Raw genomic sequence first — 17,251 nt, forward strand, 5'->3', positions numbered from 1 at the left:
ACTATATCGGTGATAAATTAAGAGCAGGCATGCCTTAAATTGATTAAGATGGTGCTTTGTGTCATGACAGAAAAAGAACAGGCTTTGTAAGCTTTTCCAGGTTTTCCTTCCATCATTTCCTCTGTTCCCCTCCGATTCGAGACGAGCAATGCCAGCCTCTTCACTTCTTTGGCATTTCTACACCTTTATAACATTGTACACTCACCATTTCCAGTCAATGCCATACCAAGTATTCCAGCATCTGCACAAGGAAGAAGCAAAATCAGTTTTCTTTTCAAATTAGACGTTTTTTCCATAGGACAGAAACAAAACCCCAACACCCTCAAGTTTTGGATTGCATTTACCATGTCGGTACTTTCAAACAGCAGCCACAGAAGCAAACCAGTATGTTTCTCATTTTAATTGCATAAAACCAACACAAATAAAATTTATCAAGCCTGTAAGTATGCAGAGGTGTTTGGGGTTTTTTAATCCTTTTTGTATACTTTTATTTACAAAAGGAAAAATGAGCCTATGGTTTCAAGCCAAATAAAAACGATAAGGCTAAAAGTGGAAGAAGTGGCAGAAGAATGCATGAGTTTTTACTTTTAAAAAAAGTATCTGAGAGACAAACAGAAGACACACAGACACAGGGAGAGCTAACGGCCAGAGTGGCTGCTGATGCCCTTGAATTTGGTACAGCGTCTGAAAAACAGCTCTTTCATCCTCCGCTTAATGTGCAATGGAAGAGTCCAAAATAGAGTCGTCCTTCAAACCTCAGACATACTCTGGGGCACTTGAAGCTTAGTAGCCATATTTTTCATTGAGATGAGTCTTGCCATCACCGCTTTGACCTAATGGACAAAGAGGAAGAGTTGCATTATTCCCCCCACTTCATCCAAGATAACTGTGTATCCAAGTATGAAATAGTCTCTAGGTAGCACCAGTCAAGACAAGTACAAAAGGGATAGAAGTCAGACTGGATATTACAATTCAAATTCTTTTGATTTATACTTATAATTCCTCTTAACCTTACCAACAGCGTCAAGATTACATCATATATTCTTGTTTTGCTTTTGGTTGTTTTTTTGTTGTTGGTTTTTTGGGTTTTTTTTTTAATTATTGTTCTTGTTGTTTTGTTGGATTTTCTTCTTTTCTGGTATCCTCATTACACCAGCTTAGAAGATAAATTGTCTCACCAGCAGGCAGAGACAGAAAACCGAGCTCCCTCTTATGGACACAGCTTGCTTGGCCATCCCAGATCACACACTCGAGTTACTACACTGGGTATTTTGTTCCAGTGGATTAATATGCCAGAGAAGTGCAGTCTTTTCACTGAAGGATGATTCACCAGATTACAGTCCTCTTCAGTGAAATTTATTCTAATTTTTCTTACTCCCTTTGGAGCCTGCCAATATTATAAGATTTTATATATTAACAATGACAGCCTTAAAAAAATGTAGTAATGAACCTACCAAATGAAAGCTAAGCTTTGAACTTAATACAAAAACATCAATGCATGAAAATTAATTTTCCATTTTAGAGAAACCAAAAATTCATTACACTGCTTAAGAATAGTCTCACTTAGCTAGAAATACTCAGGAACTAAAGTAAAAGATTTCTTCAACTGTAACATATAGTGGATGTGTTCATCGATTATACAGTGCCTTCACCAAAGTGCCACCACAACCTCTCTCCAAAACACATGACCCAAAGTCTGTATTCCAATGATTTTTGCCAAAATTTGCAAAGATTTTCAGATTTCACAGTTTTACAAAAACTGAGAACACTAAGATTTCTGGAAGATTTATCCCTAGTGAAAGTTAGAGCTTGTCTTTCGACGAGATCATCGTATCATTATGTGTGGATGGAGTTAGCACTCAGGTGTTACAAAACAGAAAAATGTCCATTGACATGAAGCTACTACAGATATGGTCTGTATTTCACTGCAAGAGTTGCACGGCCATACAATGAACATAGTGCATAACATGCCAGAAAACATCAGGTTCTGGGTTAAGTACTCCTCAATTACTTTTTTTCTCAAGCAGTTACAAGGACACCCTGACTACTTAGTAGGTCTTGAGTTGTAACACTAAAAATGGTAAGGAAATGGTTCATACCTGGAGGAGGAATCCATATGCAGTAGTCTGGGTCATCATCTGGGTACTGTGAGGAAAAAAAAGGTTGCTGGACCTGCAAAAGGAGAAAAGATTTTTAAGGTGCTGCACCCCTCCATCAATGGTCACAGCAGCTCAATCTCTCATTAATTCAGAGACAAGTATTGAAAGGTGAGGGTTATTTCTACAAGAGTCAGAGATGAAAACAATAGTACAGAGGAAAGAAGAAATATCAAACTCTCAAATAGCTCCACTTTATTCCCAGTAGAGTCACAGAATAACAGAAATGCTAGTGAGCTGGGACCTCTGGAGTTCATCCAGTCCAATCTTTCCCTCCAAACAGAACCACTGCCAACTGCCCACTTCCGGACAGTTTAATCTTATCATCCCAATGTTTGGCAGTATCATTTGACACAGAATTTGTTTATGCAGGGAAAAGCTTTAGAGTGGATTTTCAAGAAGTGCTTTACTGATTTCAATGCACAATCCCACTGAAAACTTAAACCTGAAGTTGACTGTCGACCTGGAGTATATAAAAGTTCATGCTGTTACATAAAGATAACTTAGTTTTTCAAAAGAAAAGAAAACCAAATTTTTTCAGGTCTCACTGGCATCACTGAAATGTTTGAAGCAAACCAAAACAGATCACTTGCAATGCAAATGTTGACACAGTAACATCTTTTTGTCCCTAGATTTTTAAGTTTTGCCACATCAGCATAACTCTCTCAACCATTTTTGTTTTCAACAACTGCATATAGCTATCAAAAAATTCTAGAGTGCAAGACTTAAGAGCTCAAAATGTAGTCAAGTTACTCAGCACTGATTTGCATTACCCTGTAGTATCATGACACAGCCTTAAGTTATGCAGTTGAAGCAATTTTTCATTCCCTAAAAAATCCTTCCTTCCCCAAATTAAACTCTAAAACAGTTATTTTGGAAGACTAATGTTTTCCAAAACATTACAGACTTCAGAGTTGAACAGTTTTTAAATATGGCTTGTGAACAGTCACTTTAAAATTGTTTTTCCAGTTTGACACGACTCAAAGCTATTTCTCAGATATTAAAAGAAGAAAAAAAAAAAGCTGACTTCTGGTTGGTATTTTCCATGCAAGATCTGAGCCCAAAGGCAGAGACAGCATGTGGAAAAAGTGATTTGTGATGGGAGAGAGAATACAGCAAAGCCATCTGGAATTTGGAGAATGTTCAGTGTTAAAGTGAGCTCTGCGCTGATGAGAGGTGCTGACTTGACTGCCTCAGCATGAGAAGCTGCCTTGTTCTCCTGTATTCATAGAAATGGTACAACTTGGGCTTTAACAGCATAAATTTACTCTTGCTTTCTTTATCAACATACTTCATAAGCCAGCAACAAAAGACAATTGTAAAGGCTGTGCCTAGCTAATCCTTGGGTCCTTCACCCAAGTCCCCAAGGACTAACAAGGTGACAGTAAGCACACATAGGTTGCAGGGAGTTAAGTTTCTTTAAATAAGCGATGCAGGGCTAAAATTAGACAGCCACCACAAAGAAATTGTCATAATGGTCAGAACTCATGGTCCACCAAGTACAGTAATCTTCTTTGATGGCAGTCAGCGGAATGGTGGGATGCACTCTAAGGGGAAGAGCCTCACAATAATCATTAGGCTAGGAGCATGCTGTCAGAGAAGTTCCTTTTGAGCTCCTGGAAGGCAACAATTGCCTGCATTCCAAAACGCGCAAGGCTCATATACTTTACATTTTAATATAAAATCTTATGCACAGGAGGAACAGTCTGGTACATTCACACAAATTAAGTAATAATTTGGTTGCAAAAGACAATCTCTAAGACTCATGTCCTTCCACATCTTACAGAGAAGGATGAGGTTAGACCATGGCAATACAGACTAGCTACAACTTCAGTACAGCATGTTCTGTGTCAGCCAGTCCATGCTTCCTAAGTTACTCTCCAAGGAAAGTTTTGCCGTGACATTCCAACACCCAGAGAGCACCCATGTTCTACAACCTTGTGATACAGGAGAAGCAACAATTAGCAGAGGCTAACTGCCAAGTGAAAAGGTGAGAAAAATAAATTTGTGATTTAATTGAAGGCCTCTATCATGCTTGAAATGCTGTGTTTTATCTTTTCATTGGAGACACCAAAATCTGCGTCCAATGGTAGCGTGTGGTTCTACATTTGGGTCTTAGTCAGCAGGAAATCACTACCGACTCCAAGTCATACTCAAATTGTTACTATTTCACTAGAAAAGAGCCTACTAGATAATTTTGTGAAACTCTTTAAGATACAGGAATCAGTTTCATGACTGACCTTGCCCGAGTTATTGATTTTCTTAACTTTCTCAGATGTCTCTTCAGGTTTCTTATACTCTGCCTCAGATGCTGGGAAGAAAAAAGACTTGTATTATGACACATCACAAAGACACATTCAAAAGATAGCTCACTGAAACAAAATTCACACTTCAGACTGCTGGACATCTCCTTGTTTTTCATAGGTTTATTAACTTAAATTTAATACACTGTCAGTCATCTACCTGAATGCAGTTTAGTAAAATTGTCTATTTGGGATTCTGTAACACACTTTAGTTAATGTTTCTTTTTAAAAATATATTATCTACCTGTAATCACTGCAGTGATTGATTTAGAATGAAACAGTAGGAAATGTACAGGACCAACATGGTTTTTTTATAAAAAAACCCAAACAAACACAAACCAACCAAAAAACCCCATTCATACAAAAGAGAAAATAGTATGTTTTGTTTTTCTGCCACTTAAGCCACAAGAGTCTCAATATGTCATGGATTAAGTCTATGGCTGAGATGAGGAGGATGGGACAACATTCTTTAGTCTGAACTATGAAAAAATAGAAAATTCACACAGATCTCCATGTTCAGTACACTGAACAGTCTTCATTTTGAGGATCTGATTTATTTTTTTTTGTGTACATGTAGAGGGGTCATATGGGTCATTAATAGATCATTAGCTAACATTATATAGTATTTATCACTATAAAAGAAAGTTCTGTTTGGTAGTGCTAAGAGCTACTGCAAGAGAAAAAGGAGGGGAAAAAAACATGTTTATGCTCCTAGATTAAAATAGTTTTTCTTCTCATCTCATATGATTATTTTTTTTTAGAACAAAGGATCTCAAAGCAGTTAATGGCTATGAAAAGCAAGGAGAACTGAAACATAGCTGAAGTGACCTGTCTTCACCATGTACTTACCACTTCCTAAGCAAAACACAAACTTTCAATTCTAGATTTCTACAGGCTCTAGATTAGGCTTCCTTCTGCTCAGAGAATTCCGTAAGTCCTTTAGACAGTTTCTAAACCCACATGCTACTGTACAACAGAGTCTAAATTGTACTGCTCACCTTGAGATTTCTCCCGTGAGGGTCCCATCCGAGATTCATTCCTTAGTACCTTTGGCTCAGGCAGAGAACGAACCCCTGTAACAAAAACCAAAACACAAACAGAGCGAGGTGAGCACTCTGCAGTAACCCTGATGAGCACATCCCTCAAAGTACAAGAGGGAACTCTTAGGAAGAGCTTGTCTCCGAAGTCCTCTATTTTGTCCACCAAGTCCATTGCAATACCATATTAAAGAAATACTTGTGATTAGTTAAAACATACTTTTCAAGAGCAACCTGTCCAGCATTAAGACAAAAAGTTATCATTAGATTTCTGGCATGAGGTTTTCAAATACACCAAGCTGATATAGAAAATGAGGTAATGGAGATGAACCACACGGATACTAGAAAATACCTCTCCATTATCACTTCTTACCATTATTTTTCCTCCTTACAAATGGATCTGAAGCTTTACACACATTTGTTTTCTTATTAAGTTACTCTCCCTGCCAACAACACATTGAGTTTCCATATGAAAACAACTACAATCTAATGAAAGCAGGGCTTATCAGAATAGGACCTTTCTTGCGTTCAGGAGATTTCTTTTATTTCAGCAAAAGCATGGAAAACTGACTGCCAGGCAGAATTTCAACCAGAACCATGTGAAACTCAGCTGTTGGCACACAGTCTCTGAACTCATGGCAAAAATCATGGAAAGAAAAGCTGCTGGACAACCTGTGACTCGAATGTTAGGAAACTGACATAGCTCTGAAAAATTCAGCAGTAACAGTCTCAGCTTCGTTACTAGAAAAATCAAAACCAATAGTTTACCATCCTGAAGGGATTCTAGATTCTTGTTATTACAAGGAGAACCATCAGGAGCATTAGTTTCTTTTCCTGTTTCTTCCTCTGTTGTCATTTTCATTTCCAGGTTTGATGCTCTGCTGTTTACTGCATCTACTTCTTGCTCCTCCTCCTCTTCTTCCTCTTCTTCTGGTCCATCATCTTTCATCTTTAACAAGCTTTCAGGGACGTCTGGACGCTTAACAGGCAACTTCTGTGGGAGAAAGATGTGCATCAGTGATAAGATAAATAGAAGTTGATGTCACAGATACTCATTACAGGGGAAAGCATGCATATTACTGTCACAGAGACAGCTGGCAAGGAAACACTCTCAGGGTGAGGGATAGTTAGATCTTAAGGAAGAGTTATTAGTAGAGATGGAAATTAAAACATATGTCCAGTCCATAGACAAGGAGGGCAGCCTTTTCATAAGAGGGACACTGGAAACTGAATCAATCTTGGATACGATCTTAGCTGTAAGATCAAGAAAAATAAGAGACAGCTGAGGACCTGCTGCTGAGCTACAGCCGTGGTTCAGCCATATGTCCCCACACCGCCTCTACTTAATCCACCACGTGCTGACCGCAGCTGTGCTCCTGGAGACTGGCTGTACAAGGGCACAGAACAGCAACTGCTGGCAGCAAACAACATCCAACAGCCACTGTTTGCTGCCCTGCGCACCTTCCACTGCCACAGGCTTGCGCCTCCACGCTGTTGCAGGCATGCGAGAAGACAGTTGCCACCTACAGTCTCCATAGCCGGAGAAGGTGTCTGAGAAATAAACTCAACTCACAGCACTGAGTCCAGCTTACCCCTAGGCTTCCAGTTTTCAGCTTGAATTTGCTCCCCCCTTTCATTGCACCAAAGAGAGGTAGGGTCATCTTTTTAGGCTTGCTCTCTGCTTGCAGACTGTAACTCCCACTCCTAACAAAAATCAGATACAAAGGAAAACAGTTTACGAAGTATCAAACAAGTCCTATATTTACAAATGCAAGAAAAATCTGCAAGTTACAAGTGGATATATAAAAATCCTTAATTTCTCTCTTGCTTGCAGCATTCCAAGGAAGCAGCTGCAGGAGACTACTCCTCCAAGCTAAACACGTATTGTAGGATTCAGACACCTGCCATAGCAGGAAGCAACGAATAAATAAGAAAAAAGAAAATCTGTATCACAGACACTCCCTCAAATTCAATTTGCATGCACACACTTTTATATATATGTATATATAAAAACACACTCAGGGGCCAAACTTCAATTTAAGTAAATTAATTAATTAAACCTCTAATCAAGCTGACACTAGCAAATGATGAACCCAGCACACACCCTCTTGAATGAATGAGCCACTACACTTGACTTCCAGGTACATTTCACAGGGTGTAAGTGGCTTTCATGTATATAGTACCTGCAAAATTCTTCAGTTCCTGTTGGATGCAGGTTGGAGAAAAAAAATAACGAAAAAAGCAAGACACTCTACTTTGAATGCCTTCCCCCTCTCATCCTCCCAGTGTGGGCTTACACCACAACACTGGAGTAAGTGGAGTATCTGCCTCAACCATAGATGCTGCATCAGCCAAAAGGCTCAGCAGCTCTTTAAAAAGATGAGCCAGATAGTCCAGAAAGCTGTCCTGCTTTTGGAAAGCCATCTATTGACTTTGCTTGCACAACTGTCCATGGATAACAACAATGGTGAAACTAACTACTTTATGCTTTAGCCAAGACTTACTGGGGCTTCAGCTCAGGGAGTTCTGCCGGCTTGACAAGCTTTATTAATCCTTTCAGCCTTTGTTGCTCTTTCTTTAGTTCAAATGACCGCAAGTGAAGCTTCTTTCGTGCCACACTGTCCAAGGTGCATCCTGATTTTATTTCAGTCATGAATTCATCCAAGGAATCTTGAGCTGCTGGCTGGGACTGGACTAGGCAAGGTAAAGGGAAGATACATATTGTTACAGGTGAGAAGATGAGAGCTATACTCATCAAATCCTACCTTTAGAGAATGAGGTATGTAGAAACAGCTACCCCCTATGCAAGTTTATGTTGAATGGTGAAATAATGGAGGTTGTTAGCCCTGGAAAGATGAAAGCATTTCTCCTAACAAAAGCCTGACAGCAAACTTTAATCCACTTATATAACAAAGCCTCTCTTAAAACTGAACGTTTCTTTATGTCTAAGTGTCTCTGTTCACCTCACTTCAAGATCTGCTGTCCCTAAAAAAGTGGCTTACAGGTTCTTTTTGTAGTCACAGGCTAAAATAAACACACCTACAAAGAATCCCACACCACTGCAAGGGGAATCCCATTGTGGCTTTCCTGGAATGTTTATGTAAAACATTTGCAAAGCTCAAAATGAATCAACACATAATACTGCCTCCTACCCCAGGACAACTGAGTGCATCCAAGAACAGTTTCACATGTTAGGCCAATCACACAAAATTTACCTTTGTTTTGAATGGATTTTCTAACAAGGTAACAACTGCTCTTTACTTGAAAAGAGTAACAACAGTCTTTCTATACTTGAAAATTTTATTTCAAATATTAATAATTCTATGCATATTTGACTGATTAAAATAAAACTCAGGAGGAAAAATTAAGGCTCTAATGACTAAGAAAAATAAACACAGAATTATAACATATGGATTTCAAATAACTAAACAAAAAAACCCAGAAAACTCCTTTCTTGGGCTTGAGCAATGCTTCAGAAGTTTTTACATAGTGTTCAAAAATAACTTGGAGGCAAACGGGAAAATAATTGTTAGAATTTTAACAAGCCTTTCGACAGGCAGTCTTCTGCCTTTTAATATTATTATATGAGAAGTGGCAAACCCTACATTTATTTGCTGCATTATAAACATTTGCACAATGTACATATGCGCAAGCATAATTATGTGGCCAAGGAGCTATTTTCAGTTCAGCTCGAGCTAATGAAGTAGCACTTAAAATTTTAAATGTGTTCAAGTAAAATGTTTATTGTACATAAACAAAATACTGTATTAGTTATGTATACATAAATGTATACGTACAAATAACAAAGTATTAACTCAGGTTTACATGACTTAAATATTGAAGTCTGATAAGACTCATGTTTACAAGTGGACTCAATTGAAAAGGGTATTTCTGATCTAAAACAAAATACAGTTTACAATTTGCAAATACATGAAAGCCACCACAGTAACTGTTCAAAGGTATGCAGAATTAAGAGGCTTCAAAAGGTAACAGTTGTAGCATCTCCCTCCACGCAAACATGATGACAAAATATGTCACAAAAGACATTCAGATAGAAATACTCTTTTTTTTCGTCACCAGTATTTATATGAACCAAGACAAAACACATCAATGAAAAACTACTGTTAACAAAATGGTTAATAAGTCTGAAACACTCCGCAGGCAGGAGCTGAGCTGAAAGATCATTTAATTTAAACATCGCATTTCAAAGATACAGTTCAGTGTCTGGTCAGGTAATTCAGAACAATTAAAGGTACAGTTCCACAGCTCACTTCTTTAGCTGTGCAACAGTGTCAGCGCTTCAGTCAGTGAGTGATCTTCAGTAAGTCAGATCACCCCTCCTTGCAAACACAATTCTCTGCTGGATTCCACCAGCAGTGCCTACGATCGGGTAGTTCAGCTTACAGGGTTACTGTTAGCATTTGTTACCTGCTGCAGCAGTTTTCCACACTATTGAAGTAATATTTGACATTGCCAGGAGGTAAATCAATCATGGCTATTATACTTTACGTTCCAGTGAAAAAAGGCTATAGCGCTATTTACTGCACCATCAACTTATTGATAATTTTCTTCTGAACAGGCAACCAAAGATGAGACTGAAGAGCTCTATGTATCTGATTTTCATTCAGCTGCACCAACGAGAGAAAGACACCAAGTCAGTCCCTCGGTAATTAGTCCTGAAGAACGCCAGAGAACAATTTGTGAACTTCTACTGCAATTTTTAGACAACCACTTAATTTCTCCAAGTGCTTGGTAAGAGGTGTTGCAATTTGGCTTGTCATTCACTCAGTCTCTCTACACCCTTGCTCTTAGGCTACAAATAATCATTTAGAGCAAGCAAAAGTGTGTTAAGGTTTCACAATGTACGTAATGCAGCAGCCCTACCAGACTGCTCATGACAGTGTAAAAAATCATGCATGATCAGTACGCATGCTCATGGCTTACACTTATGTTCAACATCTGTGATTAACCTGAAGCATCCAAATAAGAGAAACCACAAGTATCCAGAAAACGCACACAAAGTAACTGATGATGCAGTATTTGCTATGTTCAGTTGTGGCCTAGTTCTCAGAAATTCCCACGCGATACTGAACTACTCCATATTGCAGTACGTGCTGAGACTGCCATTTTTCCAAGGCTCTAAACTAGCTGTGTAACCAGTTAAAATTTACCAAACCATCACAACGTGTATCAAATCATATGATGTTAGAAGTCTATAAATGAACTGATTCTTCCTGCTCCCAGCCTCTACTACATGATTTAACAATCTTGTTGAGAAAACTGTCAACAGAAACAAAAGGCATCGTAACATATAAAAGCTTGGAATTGTATGTCTCTGACAATATAAAGCGTTAGCTCCTCTTGCTAGTCAGTCGTTAACTACTTATCAGAACAGTCAACGCTGAAAACCAGTCCTTCAAACACACTGGACCGACCCATTAGAACGCTCAGTGAAACAGTACTGCTTTCTGAATAGCGATCTGGCATAATCAATCGCCAACAAAAATTTGATACAAATGAGTCTTGGTGTGGAGCTGAATTACTAGAAACAGACATATCCGTACGATGCACAAAAGACAGCCCAGCCCAGACTGCTGATAGGCTGCTTGGAGAGAAACTCTTCGGACAAACTGATGTTGCAGCCTTCATTAATGCCAACTCTGTCAAAAAGGTTTGTGTATGAAAAACCAGCATAAACACATTTCCTTTATGCCTGCCTTTTATTCCACAAGACATCACCAGTAACAAAGCAAAATGCAGCTGTTTGTATAGTATGCTTTCAAATCGAACTCACTACCAGATACAACCACCGCTACAGAAAGGCTCTGCCTTCACAGACAAAGGCATAATCCTAGAACCCGAATGGCACCCTTATAAGCTAGCATGTTTGCTGAACATACAGGTTCAGTGTCAACTGCTTTGGGTCCACATTTCTTTTCCCACCTTTCCTTTTTAAGGTGCATTTGCTATGACAGAGGTGGAATAAAAAATACTGTCTTTTCTGTCAGCCGCTTGCTCTTCTCTTATAAATGGTTTTGGAGGGAATGGAAAAAAAAAAAACAGTGTTCCTCAAACCAGGTCAGTTTCACTAACATGGGCAGATAAACAAATAATGCTCACCTTCTTAAGCTCCAGGAGCTTGTACACTCACCTTCTTACCTTAACTTAGATGTTGCTTTCTGCATTCATTAGCAGAAAAAGCCGCATTCATTAGCAAGTGACTATACACACAGAGTACATAAACTATTGGATGATGAAGAGTGTAAGAACCCTTTCCAGCTGACTCAGTGACCTGCACATCTTCCTACCCCTTTGTGGAAATGGGCACTAAGAAAAAAAGTACTTAAGACAGAAATCTGTAAGATACATTTCCATCTCTGTTTTCTTTATGGAAAGCACTGCAATCAAACTTCATGCCTTACCTTTTCCTGAAGCTTTTAGCTTCTCCGTTATCTCAGAAAGCTCACTTTCAGCTTCATTTAGCTTTGTGACCTACAAAAGAACAACGCGTTTAGCAGACCTTTTAATCTTCTTAAAACGCCCTTTTAAAAGCTACTCAAATATCCTACCAAATTACCTCCATTTTTCTACTTCTGATCTTTGGCCAGGAGTGTCTGAGCTGAAAAAATTATAGTCTAGATTGTTCCTAAAGAACTTATCAATCCTTTCACATACTGTTCAAATAACTTTATTTCTGAAACACAAAAATATGTATAATGCTCCTGCAGTAATGTTATACCACCACCATGATCCTCCGACCCTCCCTATCCCTGCTCCCCCACACTCTATTGTCTGTGTAGGACTTTTAGTTGTCATATGCCTGTCAGTCCAGGCTGCTTACTCCTTGAAATAGAATGAGATTTTTCTTTGGAATGTGCCCTCTGCACTTGAAGGCTTTCAATTATTTTCTGATGCTTTAAAACTACTTTAAAAGTATCCTGCTCTGGCGTCTCATTTACTGACTGCCATGATTCACCAAGCAGAAGGCAATACTAGACAGGCAGAAGCAAGGTAGCAGGCTTCTGCTAGAATAAAGCAAGCAGTATTTCCAGTTATTTATAGATATCATTCCCAAATCAAAACCCCATTATTTTATTCTAAGTTGGCCAATTGAGAGCTAAAGATCTGCATGATATCAGAGTTGAAGCTAACAGAGAAAGATCAGGAAATATTTTTGATTTTCCTTCTTAGTAATAATACACACAAGAGAATAAGTCTGGCATGTCATAATAATTCTTCTTACCAGGGAGTCGTAAGTCTCTGGCTTTTCTTCTATTTTACCAGCTTTTTTCATTCTGTTCAGTCGTTTCTTTTCTACAGCACCAGTTCGATCAAGGAAGGTGTCATCGTCACTGTCATAAAAATCCTCATCTTCCCAGTTCTTTGATTTCCTTTTTCGGGATACTAGGAAAGGTAAGGAAAAATGCAAGAAACGAAATTATTTGTATGCCACTGAGCAATAAAACAAATTCAAGATAATCTCAAATCCCTAGTTCAGGGCTATTAGAACGATCACAACGTTTGACTAGTTATTCACCTGCTTCTTGCCTCAGTACTCCACGAGCGTCAAGTAGCCTGCAAGCTTCCAGTGCACACTGTATCATTGCTTCCTTCTTCTTTCCTGAATGGAGAATCTCTGCCACCAGCTGCTTCCCTGATGCATCATCCACAGGCAACCTGTTCAGTTTGAAGGATCAAAGAACAGCCCAGATATAAACAGCTGTTCAGGGACTCTACTCAGATATTTCTTTTATCACATCAGCACTGTTCTTCCCATTTCATTTGTCATTTTTTGCAGGTTAAATATTTTCACTTTTAATTTCATACAGTACTAATCAAAACACAAGCATGGATTTCCTAGAGCATGCAAGTAAATTTTTATTTCACTAGACCAAACAATAATGCTTCCTATACTCATTCCATCAGGAATACAAGAAGTTAAAACATCAATCCCTGAATCATTTTAAGCACCAGTATCTTGCATCCGCAGAACACTAGTAACAAATACTTTCCATGCTGAAGCAAAGGTTTCTTATGAAGCATAATCATTGCAGTGTTGTACCTACCCATTTGAGACCTATCCTGTTGACTTAATTTCCACCTCGCCTTCTTGTCTTGTAAAAGAAGGTTAGTGGCCTCTTGCAGAAACCCATCAAAAAATGCCTCATACCATAAAAGAACTGAAATTGAATACACAGTAGAATTTTTTTCTCTCCTCTCTCCCATTAAGAACTGAAAGATAGTTTCCTACTTTCTTCTCTCTTATTCCAACTTCACATATTTCTCAAAGTAAGGAAAACTGAAAGAACCTAGACCCTTGCTTTCCCGATTTTCATCTCTGTAAACCAAATACTGCCAGATGAGAAAGAAGCGCAGACACTAGGTGCTGATCCTTCAACTCCTGTTTCAGTATGTGGGCTTAGGTCTGATTTCAGCTAGCCTCCTTGCCAAGTGTGATAAAACACATAATTCCTTCAGCTTTTGTTTGTGAATTCAATGAAGCCAGTTTCTATGTACAAAAGTAAATGGAGATATACGTACTTGATCCTGCATAGCCAGCTATTGTGCCCACGATCATCATATTCATATTCTAACTCTTCTCCTAAAGAGGAAAAGAAAGTTGATGCAGTAACCAAAAATGAAATAAGCAGGAACAATCTTCACAGCAGAGAAGAATGTCATGGTTAAGCAAAAAGAGATAAAATGTGCTTGTTACATATCAAAGGCCTAAATTTGCCATTTTTTCTTTTTTTGTAGTTCAAAACACAAACAATCTTGCCTCTGTATGTATTAAAGCAAATGACATTGAAATAACAACAGTTTACAACCTGGATTCACAGATATTGTTTATCTTGAAAACAAATTTTTCACTTTAGTACATAAGTGAGTCATCTTTAAGTTTCACTAGCAACCATCAAAAGTTACGTCCTCAATCCGGTCCCTGGTATGTACACACACACACCCACCCGCACACCCACCCACCCCCTCTGCCGGGGTCTGGGGGGGAAACCAAGCAGCCGCAGATGACTGCCTGCCACTTCATCCGCGCACCGGCCCCTGATTAAAAAGTTTGAGGACCCCTGCTCCAAAGGAATACAAGGTGTCCTCTGCAACTCCTAGTTCAGGAATATAACTAAATCTCAGATACACAATGGTGAGTTAAAAACCCACCAAACAAAACCCAGTCACTCCCCTCCCCATCCCAAACTTGACCAAACAAGAAACCTTACTCGCAAGGTAACAGAAAAGAGTTAGCTCCCACACCTTAATTCCCAAAGAAAAGCATGAGCACAAATGTCAATTTCAGTAAATAAAAAATTTCTATTAAAAATAAAAAGAAAAAAAGTACCTTCTCTGTCAAAAAAGCCTTGTAAGGCCTTCCTAGGATCTTTCATATAGAAGGCATCTTGTACATCCTGAAAATCAATAGCAATAGGGTTTTCTTCAACCTCATCCTCCTCAGCATCCTCCCCTAGAAGATGACATACAAAGAAAAAATGGTGAAATATTAGAAAGGCAACACCAGTATATCTTAACTTTCATTAGTTTGAAAGAAGTAGCAGCTCTATCATCCTAAAATTATTTCCCTTAACTTGAATATTATTTCTGCACCCAATAAAAAAAAAACTTGCTTCTTTTTTGCTATTATTCCATTTTAAGATACAGTTTTGCCAATGAACTTCACTGCAGTTTCCACTCTTTCAAGGGTTTATGTGCTTACACATTTCCATTCAAAAAATCAACTTGTTTTCTACTGAAAAGCTCATTAATTACAATTTATGTAGCTTAAGATCTGGACTTCCTGCTTAAATTTAAAGACAGTTATACCGCATAAAAGTCTCGAGCAATTAAATTTCACCTCTGGGGCAAAAGCGTGGACATCTAAACTCTAGTTTCATGGCCTTTTATAGGCATAGGCAAACCATTCTCCCACTTAAAAGGAGCTCTAGCACACTCCTCACCAGATAGAAGCCTGCCTTGTTACAGCACCTTTTTTTTTTTTTTTAAAGAAAAAAAGATTAATTTGTACTTTAAATTTGTACTTGAGAACTTCCACTGGATTGGACACTTGGCAGCCACCTAGAAATTCAGCCCTAGTGTTCACTGAAAACTGGCTTAGAGACCTTCCAAGGCGTATCAGCTGATGTGTACATCATCACTTACCCATTCCCCACGAGCAGCTCATATCACTGTTCTGACTCCTCTCAGTTCTCTCTTCTTTTTCCTCTTCCTCATCAGAGTCCTCTCCCAACATTGTCTTTTCTAATTTTGCTTGCTGCTGCTTACGCAGCGCCTTCAGTTCAGTCACAGTTAGTTCTGACTCAGACTCCTGGTCCTCTTTGGGTCCCTACATCAGAAACACTAACTTAGCAGAAGTGGTTTTTTTTTTTTTTTAAAAAAGAAACAAGTATTTTCATCCCACATGCAGATAACATACAGTAACATAAACAATTCATTACAGTGCTTGTCAAAAGTGGAATTATTAGTCCATTTGTTATGGCTTGCTTTCCCAAATACATTAGTTTTAATGCCCTTTCCAAAGGGGAAAGGAAGAAAGGATTGTGTACTTGTAGTCAGACCAACCTCCAATATAACTGTATTTTAAAGGCAGGAGGCAAAGGTTCCCATTAGTGCCATGTGGGAGACTCCGAGGAACGAGCAGCTTCCGAAAAGCACGCGTGGGGCACGCCAAGTGCTCTTTAAGTTCCTAGTAACCAACGTTGCCCTTGTTCTCAACGAACCGTTCGCACACGGCGCTCTGTTGCGGCGCGATGCCTTCGGCACTCACCGCACCCCTGCCGCTGCCGAACCCCCAAACCCACCAACGCCCCCGGCGGCGCTGGGCCGCCCCCGCAGCACGGCGCCTCGGAGGGGCCTTCGCCCCGGGCCCACGGGGGATGCGGCTGGGGCCGCCGGGTAAATCCCTGAGCCTGGTCCCGGGAAGCCTTTACCACAGCCCCGCCGGGGCCGACCCACCTGCAGGAGGAAGAGGCGGGAGCTGCCGCCGAAGCGGAGCCCGTGGCCCACCCGCACCCGGCAGTAGGTGCGCGGCGGCACCCGCGCCTTGTTGAGGAAGGTGCCGTGGGTACTGCCCAGGTCGTACACGTAGAAGCCGGCGGCATCGGCGCCGTTGGGGCCGTCGGGGGCGCAGCCGGCGCCGCGGTACTGCAGCACGGCGTGGTGCCGCGACACCGAGGGGTGCTCCAGGGCCAGGGCGCAGCCGGGCAGCCGCCCCACCAGGAACCAGCTGCCGCCCTCCAGCCGCACCGAGCCCAGCGCCACGCCGCCCTTCAGCACCTCCAGCCCGTAGCCGGCGTCGGCCGGCGGGCGGCTCCCCCACGGCGGCTCCTCGTAGCGCGGCGCCGCCGGCGCGGCTGCAGGGCGGGCGGGCGGCGGGCTGGGCCCCGGCTCGCCGCCCTCGGAGGTGCGGGGCGCGGTGGGCAGCGGGCGGCTCGGGCGCTTGAAGGCGGCAGGCTCAGTGGCAGCCTCCGTCTCCATGGCCTCCGCCATCTTCCAGGGTCCGCTGCTAAATAGAGTCCTCCGGGGACGAGCGCCGTTGCAGCTGCAGTACCGAGGGTAGGGCGCAGCTGGAGCGTATCGCGCCGCGGCCCAAGGGAGCGCTGGGGGCGAGGCAGGGAGGCGGCAGTAGCGGCGAAGAGGTATTACCCGTGGGGGACCCTCCTCCCAGCACCAAGGGGTGCTACCGGTGGGGGACCCTTTTCTGGCGGCGGACCGGGGTCAGCTTCCGGCGCGC

The 17,251-nt window shown here is 40.9% G+C and overlaps 1 protein-coding gene across 1 annotated transcript; it reads right to left on the reverse strand.

Moving 5' to 3' along the window:
• Positions 1-385: 385 nt before the first annotated feature.
• On the reverse strand, positions 386-17,130 carry SLC4A1AP (solute carrier family 4 member 1 adaptor protein). Its single transcript, XM_056356983.1, has 14 exons — positions 16,474-17,130; positions 15,661-15,844; positions 14,846-14,968; positions 14,038-14,098; positions 13,034-13,173; positions 12,740-12,900; positions 11,919-11,988; positions 8,001-8,190; positions 7,089-7,200; positions 6,265-6,490; positions 5,458-5,532; positions 4,397-4,467; positions 2,100-2,172; positions 386-833 (listed from the first exon to the last, which is right to left on the reverse strand). The coding sequence occupies exons 1-14, from the start codon at positions 17,005-17,007 to the stop codon at positions 784-786; spliced, it is 2,070 nt and encodes a 689-aa protein (XP_056212958.1). The 5' UTR covers positions 17,008-17,130; the 3' UTR covers positions 386-783.
• Positions 17,131-17,251: the final 121 nt, after the last annotated feature.

The sequence above is a fragment of the Falco biarmicus genome, chromosome 12, assembly GCF_023638135.1.
Source record: "Falco biarmicus isolate bFalBia1 chromosome 12, bFalBia1.pri, whole genome shotgun sequence".
Classification (NCBI taxonomy): domain Eukaryota; kingdom Metazoa; phylum Chordata; class Aves; order Falconiformes; family Falconidae; genus Falco; species Falco biarmicus.